At 41.0% G+C, this 16,005-nt stretch overlaps 1 protein-coding gene across 1 annotated transcript in view; it reads right to left on the bottom strand.

The window, feature by feature from the left end:
- SHC4 (SHC adaptor protein 4) overlaps nucleotides 1-16,005 on the bottom strand; it is a 129,566-nt gene that overhangs the window by 81,300 nt on the left and 32,261 nt on the right. Inside the window, exon 2 of the mRNA XM_077764324.1 lies at nucleotides 4,000-4,070. Coding sequence (XP_077620450.1) covers nucleotides 4,000-4,070 — 71 coding nt within the window. The remainder of the gene's footprint in view (nucleotides 1-3,999; nucleotides 4,071-16,005) is intronic.

Below are 16,005 nucleotides of genomic sequence, written 5' to 3'. Positions count from 1 at the left end.
GACTAAGTCTGCGTCAATGTGGAGGGGCATGATGGAAGCTTTGAAAGGGGTATGAGCCAGGGAACTGCTGAGAAAGTGAATGGCCTCTGTCCTTTTCCTTTTTTCTCTGCTCTATTTAAGTATTCTCTGTGTTCTAGAAATCCTGTGCATTGAGGCCTCAAACAATTGGCAGAAAGGTCCGTCACGAATACAAGAATTCTACTCCACCTTTCTTCTCCGTTTCAAATGCTGACCCACCTGTTATATCTGAAATCATGGCTCCTTCTTTATTATCAGGAATTTCCTGTTACTATCTCCTGATTATCTGGAATAATGTATTAACTAATTTAGAGACAGTGAGACCATTTATCATGAGTGGAACATCAGCCTGAAATATCATCATTTGAATCTGTAGTGGCAATTACATACACTAGTTTATTAGCATTCACACCTGATTGATTTTATGTTTATGTTTGATAGTAAATATAGGGAGATAGCTGTGGTCTTACAAAATCTTTCTTTTGGAATTCTAACTGGTCCGGTGAAATTTTTTTCTTGGATTAAGTAGGATTATAAATTAAATGAAACTGTGTGAATATGTGAAACTTAAATTTAAAATAGCTTGAAACCTAGGGGCACCTGGGTGGCTCAGTTAGTTGAGCATCTGACTTATGCTCAGATCATGATCTTACGGTTCTTGAATTCAAGCCCCCTATCAGTCTCTGTGCTGACAGCTCAGAGCCTGGAGCCTGCTTCAGATTCTATGTCGCCCTCTCTCCCTGCTCCTGTCCCACTCGAGCTCTGTCTCTCTCTATCTCAAAAATAAACAAACATTAAAATTTTTAAAAAATAGCTTGAACTTAATGTTTTAATGATAACATCTAAGACCATTGGTAATAAACTTGAAAAGTGATTGAACATCAAAATACATATAAGGGGAGAGAAGAAAGGAGAATGAGCTTAAAAAAAGGAAATATTTAAAGAGAAGGAAGAAAAGTAAATATTTGAGAAGTAAGATAAGGATTCAAGGTTTTCAAGAAAGTGAACGGCCCCTGAGCTTGCACACACCTGCCCAGAGCACAATCTACCATGCCTGAGCCACACATGGATACATCCACAAAGCACAATATCCAGATACCATACTAGGCACCTTCCTCTGGGTGTGTGCATTAGTTATAAACTGAATCTTCATAGCACAGAAAAAGTAACCTTTTACCATTTACTAAACAATGGGAAAATATAGACTTACAAGTTCACAAAGATACAAAAAATAGATCCTAAAGTTTAAAAAAAGATACTATATGACTGACAGGAAGGAATATCAAGTAGTCAATTCTGCAGAACAATCTAGCAATACGCACCAAATGCTTTCAAAACAGTTATATTATTTGGTCTAATGGTAAACCTCGAGGACGTTATGGTAAATGAAACAAATCAGTCACAAAAGGACAAATACTGCAGGATTCCACTCACATGAGATACCCAGAGTAGTCAAATTCATAAACACAGGAAGTAGAATAGCAGTTGCCATGGGCTAGGGGAGGGGAGAATGAGGAGGTATTATTTAATGAGTACAGAATTTGCATCTGGGAAGCTGAAAAAGTTCTGGGGATGGATCACAATTGTTGCACAGCAATATGAATGTACTTAATGCTACTGAACAGTGCACTTAAAACTAGTTAAAATGATAAATTTTATGTGACACATATTTTATTACAATAATAGTTTTGCATATTTAGTAGTAGAGAAATACTCGAGATGGTAGAACTAGTATCAACCATTTTCCAGATTTTCTATAAAAATTATTGTAAGTTCATGTATGAGTAAAAGACCAGAAAGTTATTCCAAAACACAAAATGTAGGTGGACATTATCTTAAGTAAGATTATGAGTGATTTTCTTTTGTTCATACTTTTCTGTATTTTCCAAATGTTTTAAGTTACCATAGAGTATTGTTTTATTTTACTTTTTAAATATAATTTATTGTTGAATTGGCTTCCATACAACACACAGGGCCCATCCCAAGTGTCCATAGAGTACTGTTACACCCAGAAAACAAAATTTAAAAGCCCAGCCCCTAGGCAGATGGTAGTTACACTTTGGTGAGCACAGCATAAAGTATAAAGAAGTTGAATCACTGTTGTACACCTGAAACTAATGTAACATCGTGACTCAATTATCTACAATTTTTTTAAAAAATTGAAAAATAAAAGCTCACCCCCCACATCTCTATCCCCTTACTCTGCTTTATTAGTTCAGTAATGGCACTTACTACTACCTAAAACTATATCGTATATTTATCTGTTTCCTTGCTGTAGTCTTGTTCCCCCAGCTAGAACATAAACTCCATGAGAACAGACATTTCTGCATCCTTAATTCTTGAACAGTTTCAAGCATTTAATGGGAACTCCATACATATTTGAGTGAAAGACAATGAGTAAATGAATGAATGGAAAATCAGTCATTCTCAGGTAAAGACAGTGGGCATTCCTTCATCCTGTGCTCCCGTTCCAGCTACCTGAAATGGCCACTCTCTTCCTCCCATCTGTAACCTATTCAGCATCAGAGGAAGGGCTTTATCCAGGTTGAGGATCATGAGGATGAAAATAAAGCCTGGACACATCCAAAGTAGGGCTAATAGGGGAGAAAGTCATCTAGACACCAGTCACCTGCAGGATAGTTGAAGGGACTGAGAAAGAGGCAACTCAGACAAGAAGAAATGCAGCTATCTCCAAATCCCGGGAGGTAGTCAGGTGTAACCATGCATTTATTCAATAAATCTCCAGTGAGCCTCCTCCAAGTGCCAGGAACTGAGGTGGCCACCAAGAGTACCAAAAAAAAGTAGAATTAGATTTCATCTGTGAGACTCCAAAGGGAATACTAAAGGTTGCTGAGAAACTTGGGAAGACAGATTTGAATGCATCATAGAGAGTCCAAACCAGCATTTCCTAAAGTACATTTCATGGAATGCTAGGGTTACATGGGATGTTCATTTATGTTACATGAGGAAAAGATTCTGGGGCCAAGTAAGTTTAGACAATCTTGAGATGGATTTTTTTTTTAAACTACAGCTCAGAACTTCTTGGGGTTTTTAATATGCTGGTGGATGTTGCCATTCTCCGAAAGAGCAATAGGATTGCTTTCCCCCAAACTTTGAACCACAGGACACCTTTTCTAGGCCTACAATTTCATGGGATGAGTATTAGGAAGAATTATCCTCTCTTCATAATGAGAACATCCACCTTTGGAAAAGGTGGCCCACAACCACGGATGCACATGCGGACTGGGGCTTGTCCCTGAGACACACAGAAGCACCACTTCGAACAGACACCCAAGGCTTCATCCTAAATCACTCACATCAACCCAGTACTCTCACCTCACAATTATCCCACTTACCAGTCTGGGCACTCTCACTTGCTCCTCTTTCCATTCTTGCCTTGAACTTGACCTTAATGAACCATGCCTTGTATTTCTGCTTCTGGCTTGTGCTCTGTGTAATGATGACTCTGGTTCTTCCCCTACACTGTCTAGGGCCAGCTGGGTAAGGCTGCTGGGTTCAACTCTTCCATGCAGCCCTCTGTATACAGAGAGGAAGACTCAGACAAGGAATAAGCAGGTTCTCATGTCTCATAAACGGGGAGACCCTGGGATTTCTGATACAGAAATTTCTTCCCCGGTCTTCTTTTTAGCTACTTCTTCAACAGGTCTGAGATTCTATAATGTTAAATTTCCATACATAATCTTAAATACTTTTGGTACCTGGGAAACCAGATATTTCTACGACTGCATCATCTTATCAGTTCTTATATGGAATGCAGATGCTCCACCACAGAACTGGGAAATCTTTCACATGATGGGATAAAGCCACTCATCCAAGGTCACTGGGCTATGTTCTACCTTCCAGCCATTTGAATAAAAGCCCATGGTGACTTTGAAGGCTTGCATGAAATTCCTGCAGGGAGAAACTATTATGACTTTAAACCACAGCACTAAAAAGTCCATCCTATTTTTGTTCTCTTACCTTGTAACTTGGGTTCTCATGCCAAAATCCAGTGACCTCATTGACTGCAGCACTTCGATACAGCCCATGTACTGGAATAAGAAAAAAAAAAGAATAAGTAGGGGAAAAATTAGCACAATGACACTTCCCATCTTCATAGTGATTTCCTGGGAAACACCTTAAGTCAGCTTTTGATATCAACTTACATTCCCACACTCAGCCTATCATTGATATTTCTGACCATGAATGGACACGTGCCTTGAGTTTCAGTTCAGTTATAAAACATCAGCTAAATCCAAACTATTATGCCAGAAATGCAGGTAACAGCAATGTGAGTTCATTGGTGCAGATCATGGGCCATGGGGCCAGACTGCATGAATTTGAATCCTGCCTCTGCCACTTACTAGTTATGGACCCTCAGGAAGTTACTTGACTTCTCTGCACTTCAGTTTGTCACTGATAAAATGGGAGATACTACTAGAATTGCTATGAGAGTTAATTTTTTTCCACATGGGTGAAGCTCTTAGGACAGCACTGGGTACTTGCGTGTGCTCAATTGTTATGTGAGGCAAACATTACAGCAATGGAGAATCCTCTAAGGAGATAAAAAAAAAGCATATAAATGCATAAATACAGAATTCAGCAATAGAAGATCTTCCTTTTTCACAAGATCATTTACTAAAAGGGTTCAAGAAAGGGAAAAAAAAGTCATGTTTTACACCAGGAATTAGTAAATTTACCTTGAACATGGAGTATTGGAAAAGAATTTGTGCCTTATAAGCTAAAGACAGTTTATATGTCTTATGGCAGCAGTAGAAACATGACAGGCTGTGCTATGAGAGGGAGGTAATTGGTCAGTGTGTGTGTGTGTGTGTGTGTGTGTGTGAGAGAGAGAGAGAGAGAGAGAGGCCTCAGGTCAGCAGCAGTACGGAGATGGGTTATTAGTGAGGATGTGCCTGTCAAGGGGGAAGTAATGAGAGCCCACACCGAGGAGAGATGGCGGCAATAGGAAGGAGAAGACAAATTCAAATGACATCACGGAAATAGATACTACATGATTCGGCAGTTGATTTGATCTAGAGAATAAGAGAGAAGGATGAGTCAAGGATGACTCAGATGTTTCCAGCCAGGGTAGCAGAGGGAACAGTGATTCCATTAACAGAAACAGGAAAACCAGGAGAGGGGAAGATGATGAGATGGTTTGGGACCCGTTGACTGAAAGACATCAGTGGGGTATCCAGGAAATGACAAGCCTGCAGCTGAAAATTGGATTCTGGAATGGTGGAGAAGAATTAAGCCTAGGGATGCAGACTTAGTAGTCTTCTGTGTAGCTTTGCCAAGTGAGGCTGTGGGAGTAAATCCTCTTAACAGAACCTTAGCTGATGAGGGAGAGTGTTTCTCTGAGAATGAGCTTGGAAATGTTATGAGAGCCAAGCGGTCTGATTGAAAGTGATCTGTCAGCTCCTTGGAAATTATATGCTTCCTGTTTAGCTTTCCTTTGGAAGCCTTCCAGGCTCCCTCTGCTTGGAAATGGCAAGAGCACTGTGGAAAGATGGCAGAATCTGGTGGGGGGGGGGGTGCCTCCCCAGATACTTCTTGTAGTATTTCTGAGCAAATTCTGCAGATTTAGCATTCTAACAGCAGGTCAGTCTACCAAATTTTGCCTAGCCTAGTGTGGGGAAGAGGACCCTGGCCAGGACAATCACCTGGTGATTCTCAGGCAGATTCCTGTGGGTCACATGCTTCTTGGGTCTCCAGCATTGACACACAAAAACATTTTTGAACATTTTATACCAATCACACTTAACTTTCCAAGGCTTGAACACCGGGCAAGTAAGTTATGCTTGAGAGTTCTGTTCAATAACCCATAAGGCTTATTAGGGGAGGAAAGATAGTTTTAGGGGATGCGGTGGAAAGCCCATCTCAGGACTATCAGGAAAGGAGATTCCAAGAGTCCGAGCTCCATGTTAAAGTGCACTAAATGTTGTTTTCATGTCCTCCCTGGCTGCTCCAGCTTTTCCTGCCGATCAGTGTCTTCTTCCATTTCAGAACGTAGCTTCTGCTCCTCTGTTTCCTGTACCCCACACCCTGGAAAGAAGGAACCCCCCACACAGGAGGGGTCTGGGTCTGGGCTAATCTCCAACTCCCCCCGGGGGCTGTGTCAGTACAGACATGGGGGGCATCTTTTCCTTCAGCTGTAAAGCATCAATTTAAGACGAGGTGATACTAACCAGCACACTTTTTGGCAATGTAAACAAACACCTACATTTTTTCACCTAAATTTTCAGCCAGACTGATTTTTTTTTTAAATACACCTCAGGGGCACCTGGCTGGCTCAGTCAGTTGAGCATCTGACTTCATCTCAGGTCATGATCTCAGGGTTCATGAGCTCCAGCCCCGCATGGGGCTCTGCACTGACAGCATGAAGCCTGCTTAGGATTCTCTCTCTCTCTCTCTCTCTCTCCTGTCAGTGCAGATGCCTGCTCCAGATCCTCTGCCCCCACACCATCCCTCCCCTGCTCTCTCTTTCCTTCTCTCTTTCAAAATTAAATAAAACATTTTTTAAAAATACACATCAGACCATGTCCGTCCATTGATTAAAACTCCTGACATTTATTATCAAAACAAACTTGTTACTATAAATCCCCAGACCCTGCATTTTCTGGCCCCTGCTCACCTCCTCAATGTTATCTGTGTCATTCTCCCCCTATATACTTCGCTGCCACATCAGCCTTCTTTCTAGTCCTCAAATACACCCAACTCTTTCCGAACATAGGACCTTGGCACTTGCCGTTTCCTCTCCCCTCATTGCTAGCTCTGCCTAGCTCTTCCCCCATCACTCTCCAAGACCAACTCCTTCTCATCTCTTAGGTTTTAACTCAAATATCACTGCCCCAGAAGCCCCTTCCTGTCACCCTTCATCACAGCCCTTACTCATCACCTTCATGCCACTGATCTTCAGGTTTACTTGTTAGCTTGCTTGTTTACTGCTTGTCTTCATTCCTCTGGAAACACCATGGTCAACACTGTATTCCCAGCACCTGGGATAGTGCCTGGGACGTGGTGGTACTCAATAAATACTAGCTAAAAGAATGAATAAAGCTTCTATTGTTCAACTCCAACAGTGTCTTTAAAATGAGCACAGGGAGAGAAGAGATGGAGGGAGGTGAAGGTTTGACTAGTCTTTCATCCTGAGAAATAAATGAAGAGTACTGGAGAAATGAAGACTGAGGAGACTCAGGGGCTGTAAACAAGAATGATGCCTTTGGAAGACTTCAGGATTTCTTCGTCATTTCCTCTGTTTATTAATTTTGTTAGTCCCCATCTTAGAGACTGGCAACAAACAGCCTTAATAGAAGAGGTTTTGTAATGAAGTGGGAGGCTGAGGAGAACACACCCCTTCTCAGGCAGTCTAGTGGGCAGTGGGTGGGGAGAGCCCTGGGTGAATAAAGGGGATGGCGGGGACTTTAACAGGAAGGGAAAGCAGGCTGCAAATCTAACAGGAATAGGAAAAGAGGCAAAGAGTCAGCTGCTCCAAGGCACATGAGGCTTAACACCCATGTGAGGGACAGTGCCATAGTGGGGGCAATTCTCAGTCAGTGAGATGAATCACCAATGGTGGGATTTAGGTTATCAGTGAAGAAAGGAATTTTTAGTGGAGAGAGAGAAAGAAAAAACAGGAAGAGAGAGAATCTTCTAAGGCTTTGTTCTTCATCACACTTCATGGCAATAACCACCTCCTTGCTGCCTTCTAAGACAGACCCAGACATTGCTTCCAATCCCTTTTCCTGTTTTGTTCCATACACTTGACTGTCAGTAATGGCACAGGTGACACTTTCTGCCAGACTCACTGTGATAAACTGAAGTTTCTGAAGAAACGGGAGTCATGCCTGAGGTGATATGACAATGACTACATTTCCCCTTCCACCATGGGCCTGTGTTGACAAAATGAAGGGAGGGAATCAGTGCCTGATTTTTCAGTCACCCTGAAGCCCTGAATGGATTTGGTCTTCCCATGAACTCACACAGTCCATTCCCCTCAGAAACCATTGCTATGAGGAAGCAAGGAGAGGGCAGTGCATAAAAGGAATCCACCCACTTCCTTTGTTTAGGTACCTGCTGACTACACAAGCAGATAGTGGTTGGGTGTCAAGGCCTGAGGAAGGAGAAATTTAGTTGGTTGGTTTAGGTATAAACTGGATATGACAATACCTCCCACTCATTTATTAAATGTGGATTTGAATAAGATAGGAATAAGATATGGTCTCTGTTCTTAAGAAACCCAGCCTCATAGGGATTGGAGAATCATGAAAGAGACGATTTATCTTCCATTTCTATGAGTTTAGTCATTATTGCTAATTCCATTTAATAGATGAGGACATTAAGGTCTATTAAAGCGAAGTGCAGTTGGCTCAGTTTCATTTATTCAGTGAGACTGAATCGGGGTTTATTCCAAAGTCTGTAGCCCATCCGTGGGACTCTGTGTGTCAGCCTTGTATGACAGGAAAAGAAAAAACAGAGAGGGTCATTGAGCTGGTTCCCACTGACTCTTCCTTTGGTCTCCTCAGGTAGGTAATAACGAGATGAGCCTGGAGGCCACAGTGGTGAGAGCAAGGTGAAACCAGCTTCTTCTGGGGACCACAGGAGGTGGCACATGAGACAGAAAGACACTCCCTAATTCATGACACCGAGAGGACACCGAAGACCTTTATTAGAGGCTATAAGCTGGATGAGAAAGGGGCGTGGCTCAGCAGTGCTCAGACAACCTTCCCATTCAGCACCTGACAGACAGCTTACCTAACTCCCAGCCCATGCTCTCTCTTCATGCCCCAAGGCAACAATAATATTTTTGTACTGTCTGAGCTTCAACCATATGCTCCCAGGGAGAGGTGAACAGCCTATTCATAGCTGTGTGTATCCTGGGCTTTGAAGACATTACTGGGGTTTTCAGAGAGGAGGAATGATAGCTCGCTTATGAGAATTGCTCATACTGACACTCTTACAGAATGAGTACTTTGACTATATTACTCAAAGACAAAGGATATATATTCTTATATCCTCAGAAAGAATGTCTGAGGGACACATAAAAAACCATTAACAGTGATTACCTCTGGGAATGGGAGAGAGGCAGGTTTTTACTTTTTTACCTCACACTTTCATATTGTTTATGTTTTCTTTAAATAAGTAGGTGGTATTATCATTGGGTTTAAAAATTAATAAAGCTGGGGCATCTGGGTAGCTCAGTTGGTTAAGCGTCCAACTTCAGCTCAGGTCATGATCTCATCATGAGTTTGAGCCCCACGTCAGGCTCTGTGCTGACACCTCAGAGTCTGGAGCCTGCTTTGGATTCTGTGTCTCCCTCTCTCTCTGCTCCTCCCCTGCTCACGCTCGGTCTCTCTCTGTCTCTCAAAACTAAATATTTTAAAAAGTAAAAAAATTAATAAAGCCTACCTTAACCTCCAGGAACCACAGCTTATTAATTATGAAGTGGGATTAAATCCATTGTTCAATAGCATACAGTATTCCTTCCTTAGAATGTGCCTGCTTCTATCTTAGGAGTATAGGGAAATACTGTTCAAGAGAAGGCTTCAGGCATAGGCCCTGCATTTTATAAGAAGGAAGAATGACACTCTGAAATAGTCAGAACACTGAAGAGCAGTATGTAATTAAGTGTGATATGACAAGGGTCTGACCTTCATGCAAAAAATGTTTGACAAGAGTAGAGGCCACCAATGTGACCCCAAAACACTGCAGGATTTTTCTGTCACCTTTACATAACTTCTAGTTTTTCCCACTAAAAAAGGGGGATTGGAGGAAGGATGTTCTCTTCATGATCTTGAGACACTGTCTCCACTTCCTTTCTTTCTATGCATGTCTCAACTTACTATAGTAGTTCCTGGCCTTCAAGACTCTACTGAAACTGCCTAAGCAAACCAACTACCTTCTCATAGTCCACTCTAGTGAACTGTTTCTATTCTTTGGCTCACCTGCTTAGGACACTGTCGTTGCTGACTTCTACCAACCTCCTTCTCTTTCCTCAGACCCTCTCTTCCTGCTAGGCTTTCAAGAGAGCATTTTCTCTGATTCCTCATCTTTATCCCCTGACTGTTCCTTCTTACCCTCCTTTGCTAGTTCCTTATTTTTACCCCTGTCTTTTCTGTAAACAATTGTCCCTTCTCCTCTTACACTATACCATTGGTTCTCAACCCTGACTGCATATTAGGATACAAGGGAAGCTTAGGAAATTCTGATTTCCAAGTTCTACTCCAGTCCAATAAAGTCAATCTCTACCACGTATGCCTTGAATTATTACCTGGGCACTGATGGCACAGAGATTTTTCAATGCAAGCTCTTTCACATGCTTCAGACAGTATAATTACATGAATATTCCAATTTCATCTCAAATTAAGTATATTCACATTATTCCTCCACTTACATTTCTGATCTCAAGCAGGGTCACCATCCACATACTTATGTGAGCCAAACAACTCAACTCTTCCCCTTTCAAATCCCTCATCCAGTCAGGGGCTGAGCCCCATCAGTTCAAACTCCGTATCAACTCTCATATCTGCCCTGTCTTCTTCCCAGGGCAACTCCACCTCCTGCCTCAACTTTTACCATCCTCATTCAGGCATGCTCTGCCTCTCAGTTACATCACATCATGTCCAAAGTACTTGAAATAAACTATATCCATTTGACTGGCAGTAAGAAAGAGAACAATCTCTTTGTTCAACTCTATAGCCCCAAACCCTACTCTCCCAACTAGACTTTGACTTCAGCTGCCCCAGGGAAAGGGGGCCTCCCTGTAAATAAAATAAAAAACATAAGACACTGATTCTGACCTTTGACAGTCCAGAAGCACAGATGTAGGAGATTTTAAGGACTACCCAATGTACTCTTTACCTGAGTTTCACCCCAGTACTGAATTTTGAACATAACCCCCAGTACGATACTCTCTGGTGTCCCACCCACTAAATCTGCTTGTTTCCAATACAGCTAACACCTTACTGAAAACTCAGGTCTGGCATGATATCACTCCATCTTATCCTACTCCACTCCACTTAAAAACTTTACAGCCCCCCCTCCCTTCTCAAACAAAGCTTCTCAAACTTTATAGAACTTCAAAATCACCAGAGAAATGTAAAAAGCAGATTTTAAAAGATTCCTGGGCTCTGAGAGATTCTGTTTCAGGAGTTCTGAGAAACTGCATTTCAACAAGCACTCAGGCTGTTCTGCTACAGGTGGTCCAAGAATCACCCGTTAGCAAAAACACTAGTCCTTAGGAAAAGATCCAGATCTCTTAGCATAGTGGACAAGTTCCCAACTGTCATCATTCAAAGGTAACTTCTTTCATGAATCCTTTCCTCTTCTCCCTCTTCCTTACCCACAGTCTTGACCACACTCCTTTTCCTAATCCCTCCTCTGCACACTCTAAGGACTTCTAGCAGACCTTCTATAAAACTCTAATTGCCCATATGGCACTTTTTGTTAATATGTGTATATCTCTTTTAAAGCAAGAATAGTGTCTGTTTCTTCTTTGTGTCCCCAGTGGAGAGCCTAGCTCACCAACGTTCCTGAGATGAATGAGTAAGATATGGCTGGAATAACTTTTTTTTTTTTTTTAACATTTATTCACTTTTGAGAAAGGGGAGGGGTGGGACAGAGACAAAAGGAGGCATAGAATCCGAAACAGGCTCCAGGCTCTGAGCTGTCAGCACAGAGCCTGACACGGGGCTTGAACCCATGGACCATGAGATCATGAGCCAAAGTCAGATGCTTAACCGACTGAGCCACCCAGGTGCCCCTGGCTTGAATACCTTTTGAGAAAGGATAGGATATGTATATAAAAATTATCATCTTAAAGATTTAGATAATATTAATTCCTTATTCACCTAAACTTCATCTAACTTAGATTTCTCAAAAGAACAATCATAAAGGTCAAAAACTCATTGCTTAATAATTGCAATATTAATGAGTGAATTAATCCAGATATAAGAAAGTAGCCAGATGAGGACAAACTCAGAACAAAATGGCCTAAACATGGGACAGAACCCAAACCACTCATTCCAGTCCTTTGCTGCTACTTGGGAAACTAGATCTGAATTTTCACAGGAAGTCAAAAATCAGACTTTATCTTTAGGTTTTCCAGATTTCAAAAACCAACAGGTCACAATGAACAATCCAAAAATGAAATTAAGAAACAATTTCACTGTAATAAAATTCTTTTTATTAAAAAATAATAAAATATTTATGAATAAATTAACAAAGCAAATGCAAAACATATGTATAAAACTATAAAATATTGTTAAAAGAAACTCATGAAAATCATAATAAATGGAGACATCCCACTTTTATGGATTAGATTATGTTGTTAAGGTAGTAAAACTCTCAAAACGAATCTACAGATTCAGCTCAATTCCTATCAAAATCCCAGATGGTTTCTTTGCAGAAATTGACAAGCTGATCCTAAAATTCAGAAGGAAATTCAAGAGGCCCAGAATTGCCAGCACAATCTTGAAAAACAAAAAAAAAAGGACCCACATGTCCCATTTTAAACCTTACTACCCAGCAACACAATCAAGACAGGTGTGGTATGGCATAAAGATAGACACCTAGATCAAAGGAATAGAATTAGAATCCAGAAATAAATGCTCAGGTTTACTGTCCATTGATTTTTTACAAGAATGTCAAAATAATTCAAAAGGGGAAAGGACAGTCTTTTCAACAAATGGTGCTGAAGCAACTGGATATCTATATTAAAAAAAGAATGAAATTGGCCCACAGACCTCATACCATATGCAGAAATAAACTCAAAATGGATCCAGGACCTATGTATGAGAGTTAAAATGATAAAATGGAAAAATATCAGGACCTTCAATATAATAGCAAAAGCCCAAGTGAACAAAAAATAGATAAACTGGAGTTCATAAAAATTAAATACTTTTGTGCTTCAAGGGACACCATCAAGGAAAGGAAAAGACCACCCAAAAATTGGAGAAAATATTTACAAATGATATATCTGATAATGGACTTGGATCCAGAATATATAAAAAACTCACAACTCAATAATTTTAAAAAATCTGAATAAAGAAGATAAACAAATGGACAAGAAACACACAAAAGGATGCTCTATATCATTCATCATTAGGGAAATGCAGATCAAAATGACAATGAGATACCTCTACATGCCCTCTGAAGATGGCCATCTTTTAAAAAACAAATATACCGAAAATAGCAAGTGTTGGTGAAGATGTGGAAAAACTGGAACCCTCATACAGTGCTAGTTTGGGAATGTAAAATGGTATAGTCACTAGGGAAAACAGCTTGGCAGTTCCTAAATAAGTTAAACTTAAAATTACCATATGAGGGGCAACTGGGTAACTCAGTCATTTAAGTGTCTGGCTCTTGATTTCAGCTCATGAAATGATCTCAGCATTCGTGAGATCAAGCCCCACATCAGACTCTGCACTGTCAGTGCAGTGCCTGCCTGGGATTCTCTCTCCCTCTCTCTCTGCTCCTCCCCTGTTCATTCTCTCTAAACAAACAAACAAACAAACATTTGAAAAATTAAATAAATAAGTAAATAAAAAGAATTGCTATACAACCTTGCAATTCCACTCTTAGATAAATACCAATGAAAACTGAAATCATATGTCCACACAAAAATCTTGCACACAAATGTTCATAGCAGCATTATGCATAATGGCCAAAAGGTAGAAACAACCAAGTATCCATCAAACTGATAAATGGGTCAATCAAAAAGGATATATCATGTATTGGAATAGCATTTGGCAATAAAAAGGAATGAAGTACTTATTTATGCTACAACACAAATGAACCTTGAAAAATATTATTTTAAGTGAAAGAAGGCAGTCATAAAAGACCACATGTCATATGATTTCATTAATGTGAAATGTCCAGAGTTGACAAACCTCTAGAGCTAGAAAAGAGGATTGGAAAGTTTGGGAGGATGGGGTGTGGATGCTAAAGGCTACAGGGTTTCTTGGAGGGGTTGATGAAGATGTTCTAAAATGGATGGTATTTGGACTAAAAACCACTGTACATTTTAAATGAGTGAATTGTACAGTGTATAGATTACAGCTCAATAAAACTGTTACCAAGCAACAATAACAGACCAGACAAACAATATCTGCAAGACAGTGTGTGACCCTAATGTAAACTGTGCAGGGACTATGTATGAATGGATGAATAATGAATAAATTAATGAGGCATCAGAAATCATTAAAGTTGTTTGAAGTCTTCTCCAGCACTCTTGAGGCAGAGTTCATTGCTCGTCCCTTGGGCTCCCAGAGCATCCTAGTCACACCCCAAGGTTGCACTCACCCAGTGGTGCTGCAATTTATCTTTTTAAATGTCTACACCCACAGCTGGACCGTGGGCTTCTCAAGGGCAGGGAGTGAGTCTTAGTCATCATTATCCCCAGCACCTCTTACAGTGCAATAAATGATTTATTTGAATGAAGTAGCCAAGAAATGATATTCAGGAAGTCTCAAAATAACCTGCATCCTAACTGGACCATCTGTAATGTGTTCCTTCTTAAAGGGGTATGTTGCCAGTTAAAATCATCCTGAAGTGAAGCTGGTCAAAGCCCTCCTTGTGCCAGATTTGAGTCAGTATGTGTGTCGTTTGAGAAGGGAATGGAAAGTCCTTCCTCTTTGAGGGGAAGGTTTTTAGGAAAACCTGGACAGTCAGGCAGTGGAGCTGCAGGGCCCCTCCTCTTGAACAGGGAACAATACTGGCGAGCAAGCTTAGAGGGAGTTCAGTGAGACAAGAAGACAGGCCTCAGTGGAAGAGTCACCAGTGGTCTTGGCAAAGACTGATTTTCTTAGAGTGATCCTATAGCACTTCTGGAACTTGCATCCAAGAGCACAAAGCAGCTGACACCCTCCCTCTCTCTACCATTCTCTCTTCTCTTGTTTTTGTTTTCTTACGGAGTGTTTATTGCTGCCAACATCATGTATTTGTTTGCTTGCTGTCTGTATCCTCCGCCACTAGAAGGTTAGTAGCAAGGAGCCAAGGCTCCTCTGCCCTCAATACCTAGAATGCCACCTGGCACACGATAGCCCTTCAAGATAACACACTTTAGTTAACTGGTTAATTATACTTCAACTACACACATGCACACTTTGATTGACTGAATTGAATATATGTCTAAAAATCCAAACACCTACCCTACTGAAAGCTCCTTCTCCTGCTCCAGGCCCAAAAGCCTGATTACCTGGATTTGTCATTCATTCCCAGTCAGTGTCTTGGCAACCAAGAAATTTCAACCCTCCAAGTCCTCACTGTCTACAAAGATGAAGTCTTCTAAAAGCAAGTTGTGCATTCTGCTGCTTCTTCCAAAAGCAAGAGCTGCCTCGGCATGTACGACCTGAACTAAAGCTGGGCTGTGAAGGGGACAGAGCTCAGCACCCTGTGCCCCTCACCCAACTAAGTAGACTCCTTGGCCCACAGCAAATGGAGAAAGCATTTGTTGTTTTAAAGTCCCTCAAGGCAAGCAGAGTCGATAGTGTCTTAAATATATAATCTTCTGGGGAATTTTAGAATTAAATAAGGGAACTTTTAAATGGATTCAGAAGAAAAGTTTCCCTTTGACAGTAGGCAATCCAGGATCCTGCAAATGGAATGTCTTGGGTGCTAGAAGCCCAGATAAGCAATAAAGATCTTGGTCTGTTTGGTACTTTCATGACACCCTAATATACTAGGATATGGACTATCTACAATTGGCCAAAGAACGCTTCCAATTCATCTGAAAACAAGTACCAGTTGTCTGTGGGCAAGGAAAGTATGACAGCCATCTGCATCACATGAGATGGCTATGCCATGTTGCATACCAACAGGCCTACTCCCATTGAGAACCCCTTACACACAGGGATTTTCTTGAGCTGAGAGAAGTTTCACCTCTGCCTACAGACCTTAACACAGACACAGTCACTCAGCTGGAGGTCATCCCTCTGGCAAAAAAAAAAAAAAAAAAAAAAAAAAAAAACACAACTAAAAACTTTT

Source organism: Crocuta crocuta, unplaced genomic scaffold (assembly GCF_008692635.1).
Source record: "Crocuta crocuta isolate KB4526 unplaced genomic scaffold, BGI_CrCroc_1.0 scaffold102, whole genome shotgun sequence".
NCBI lineage: Eukaryota > Metazoa > Chordata > Mammalia > Carnivora > Hyaenidae > Crocuta > Crocuta crocuta.
This window is presented reverse-complemented; position numbering and strand designations above follow the sequence as displayed.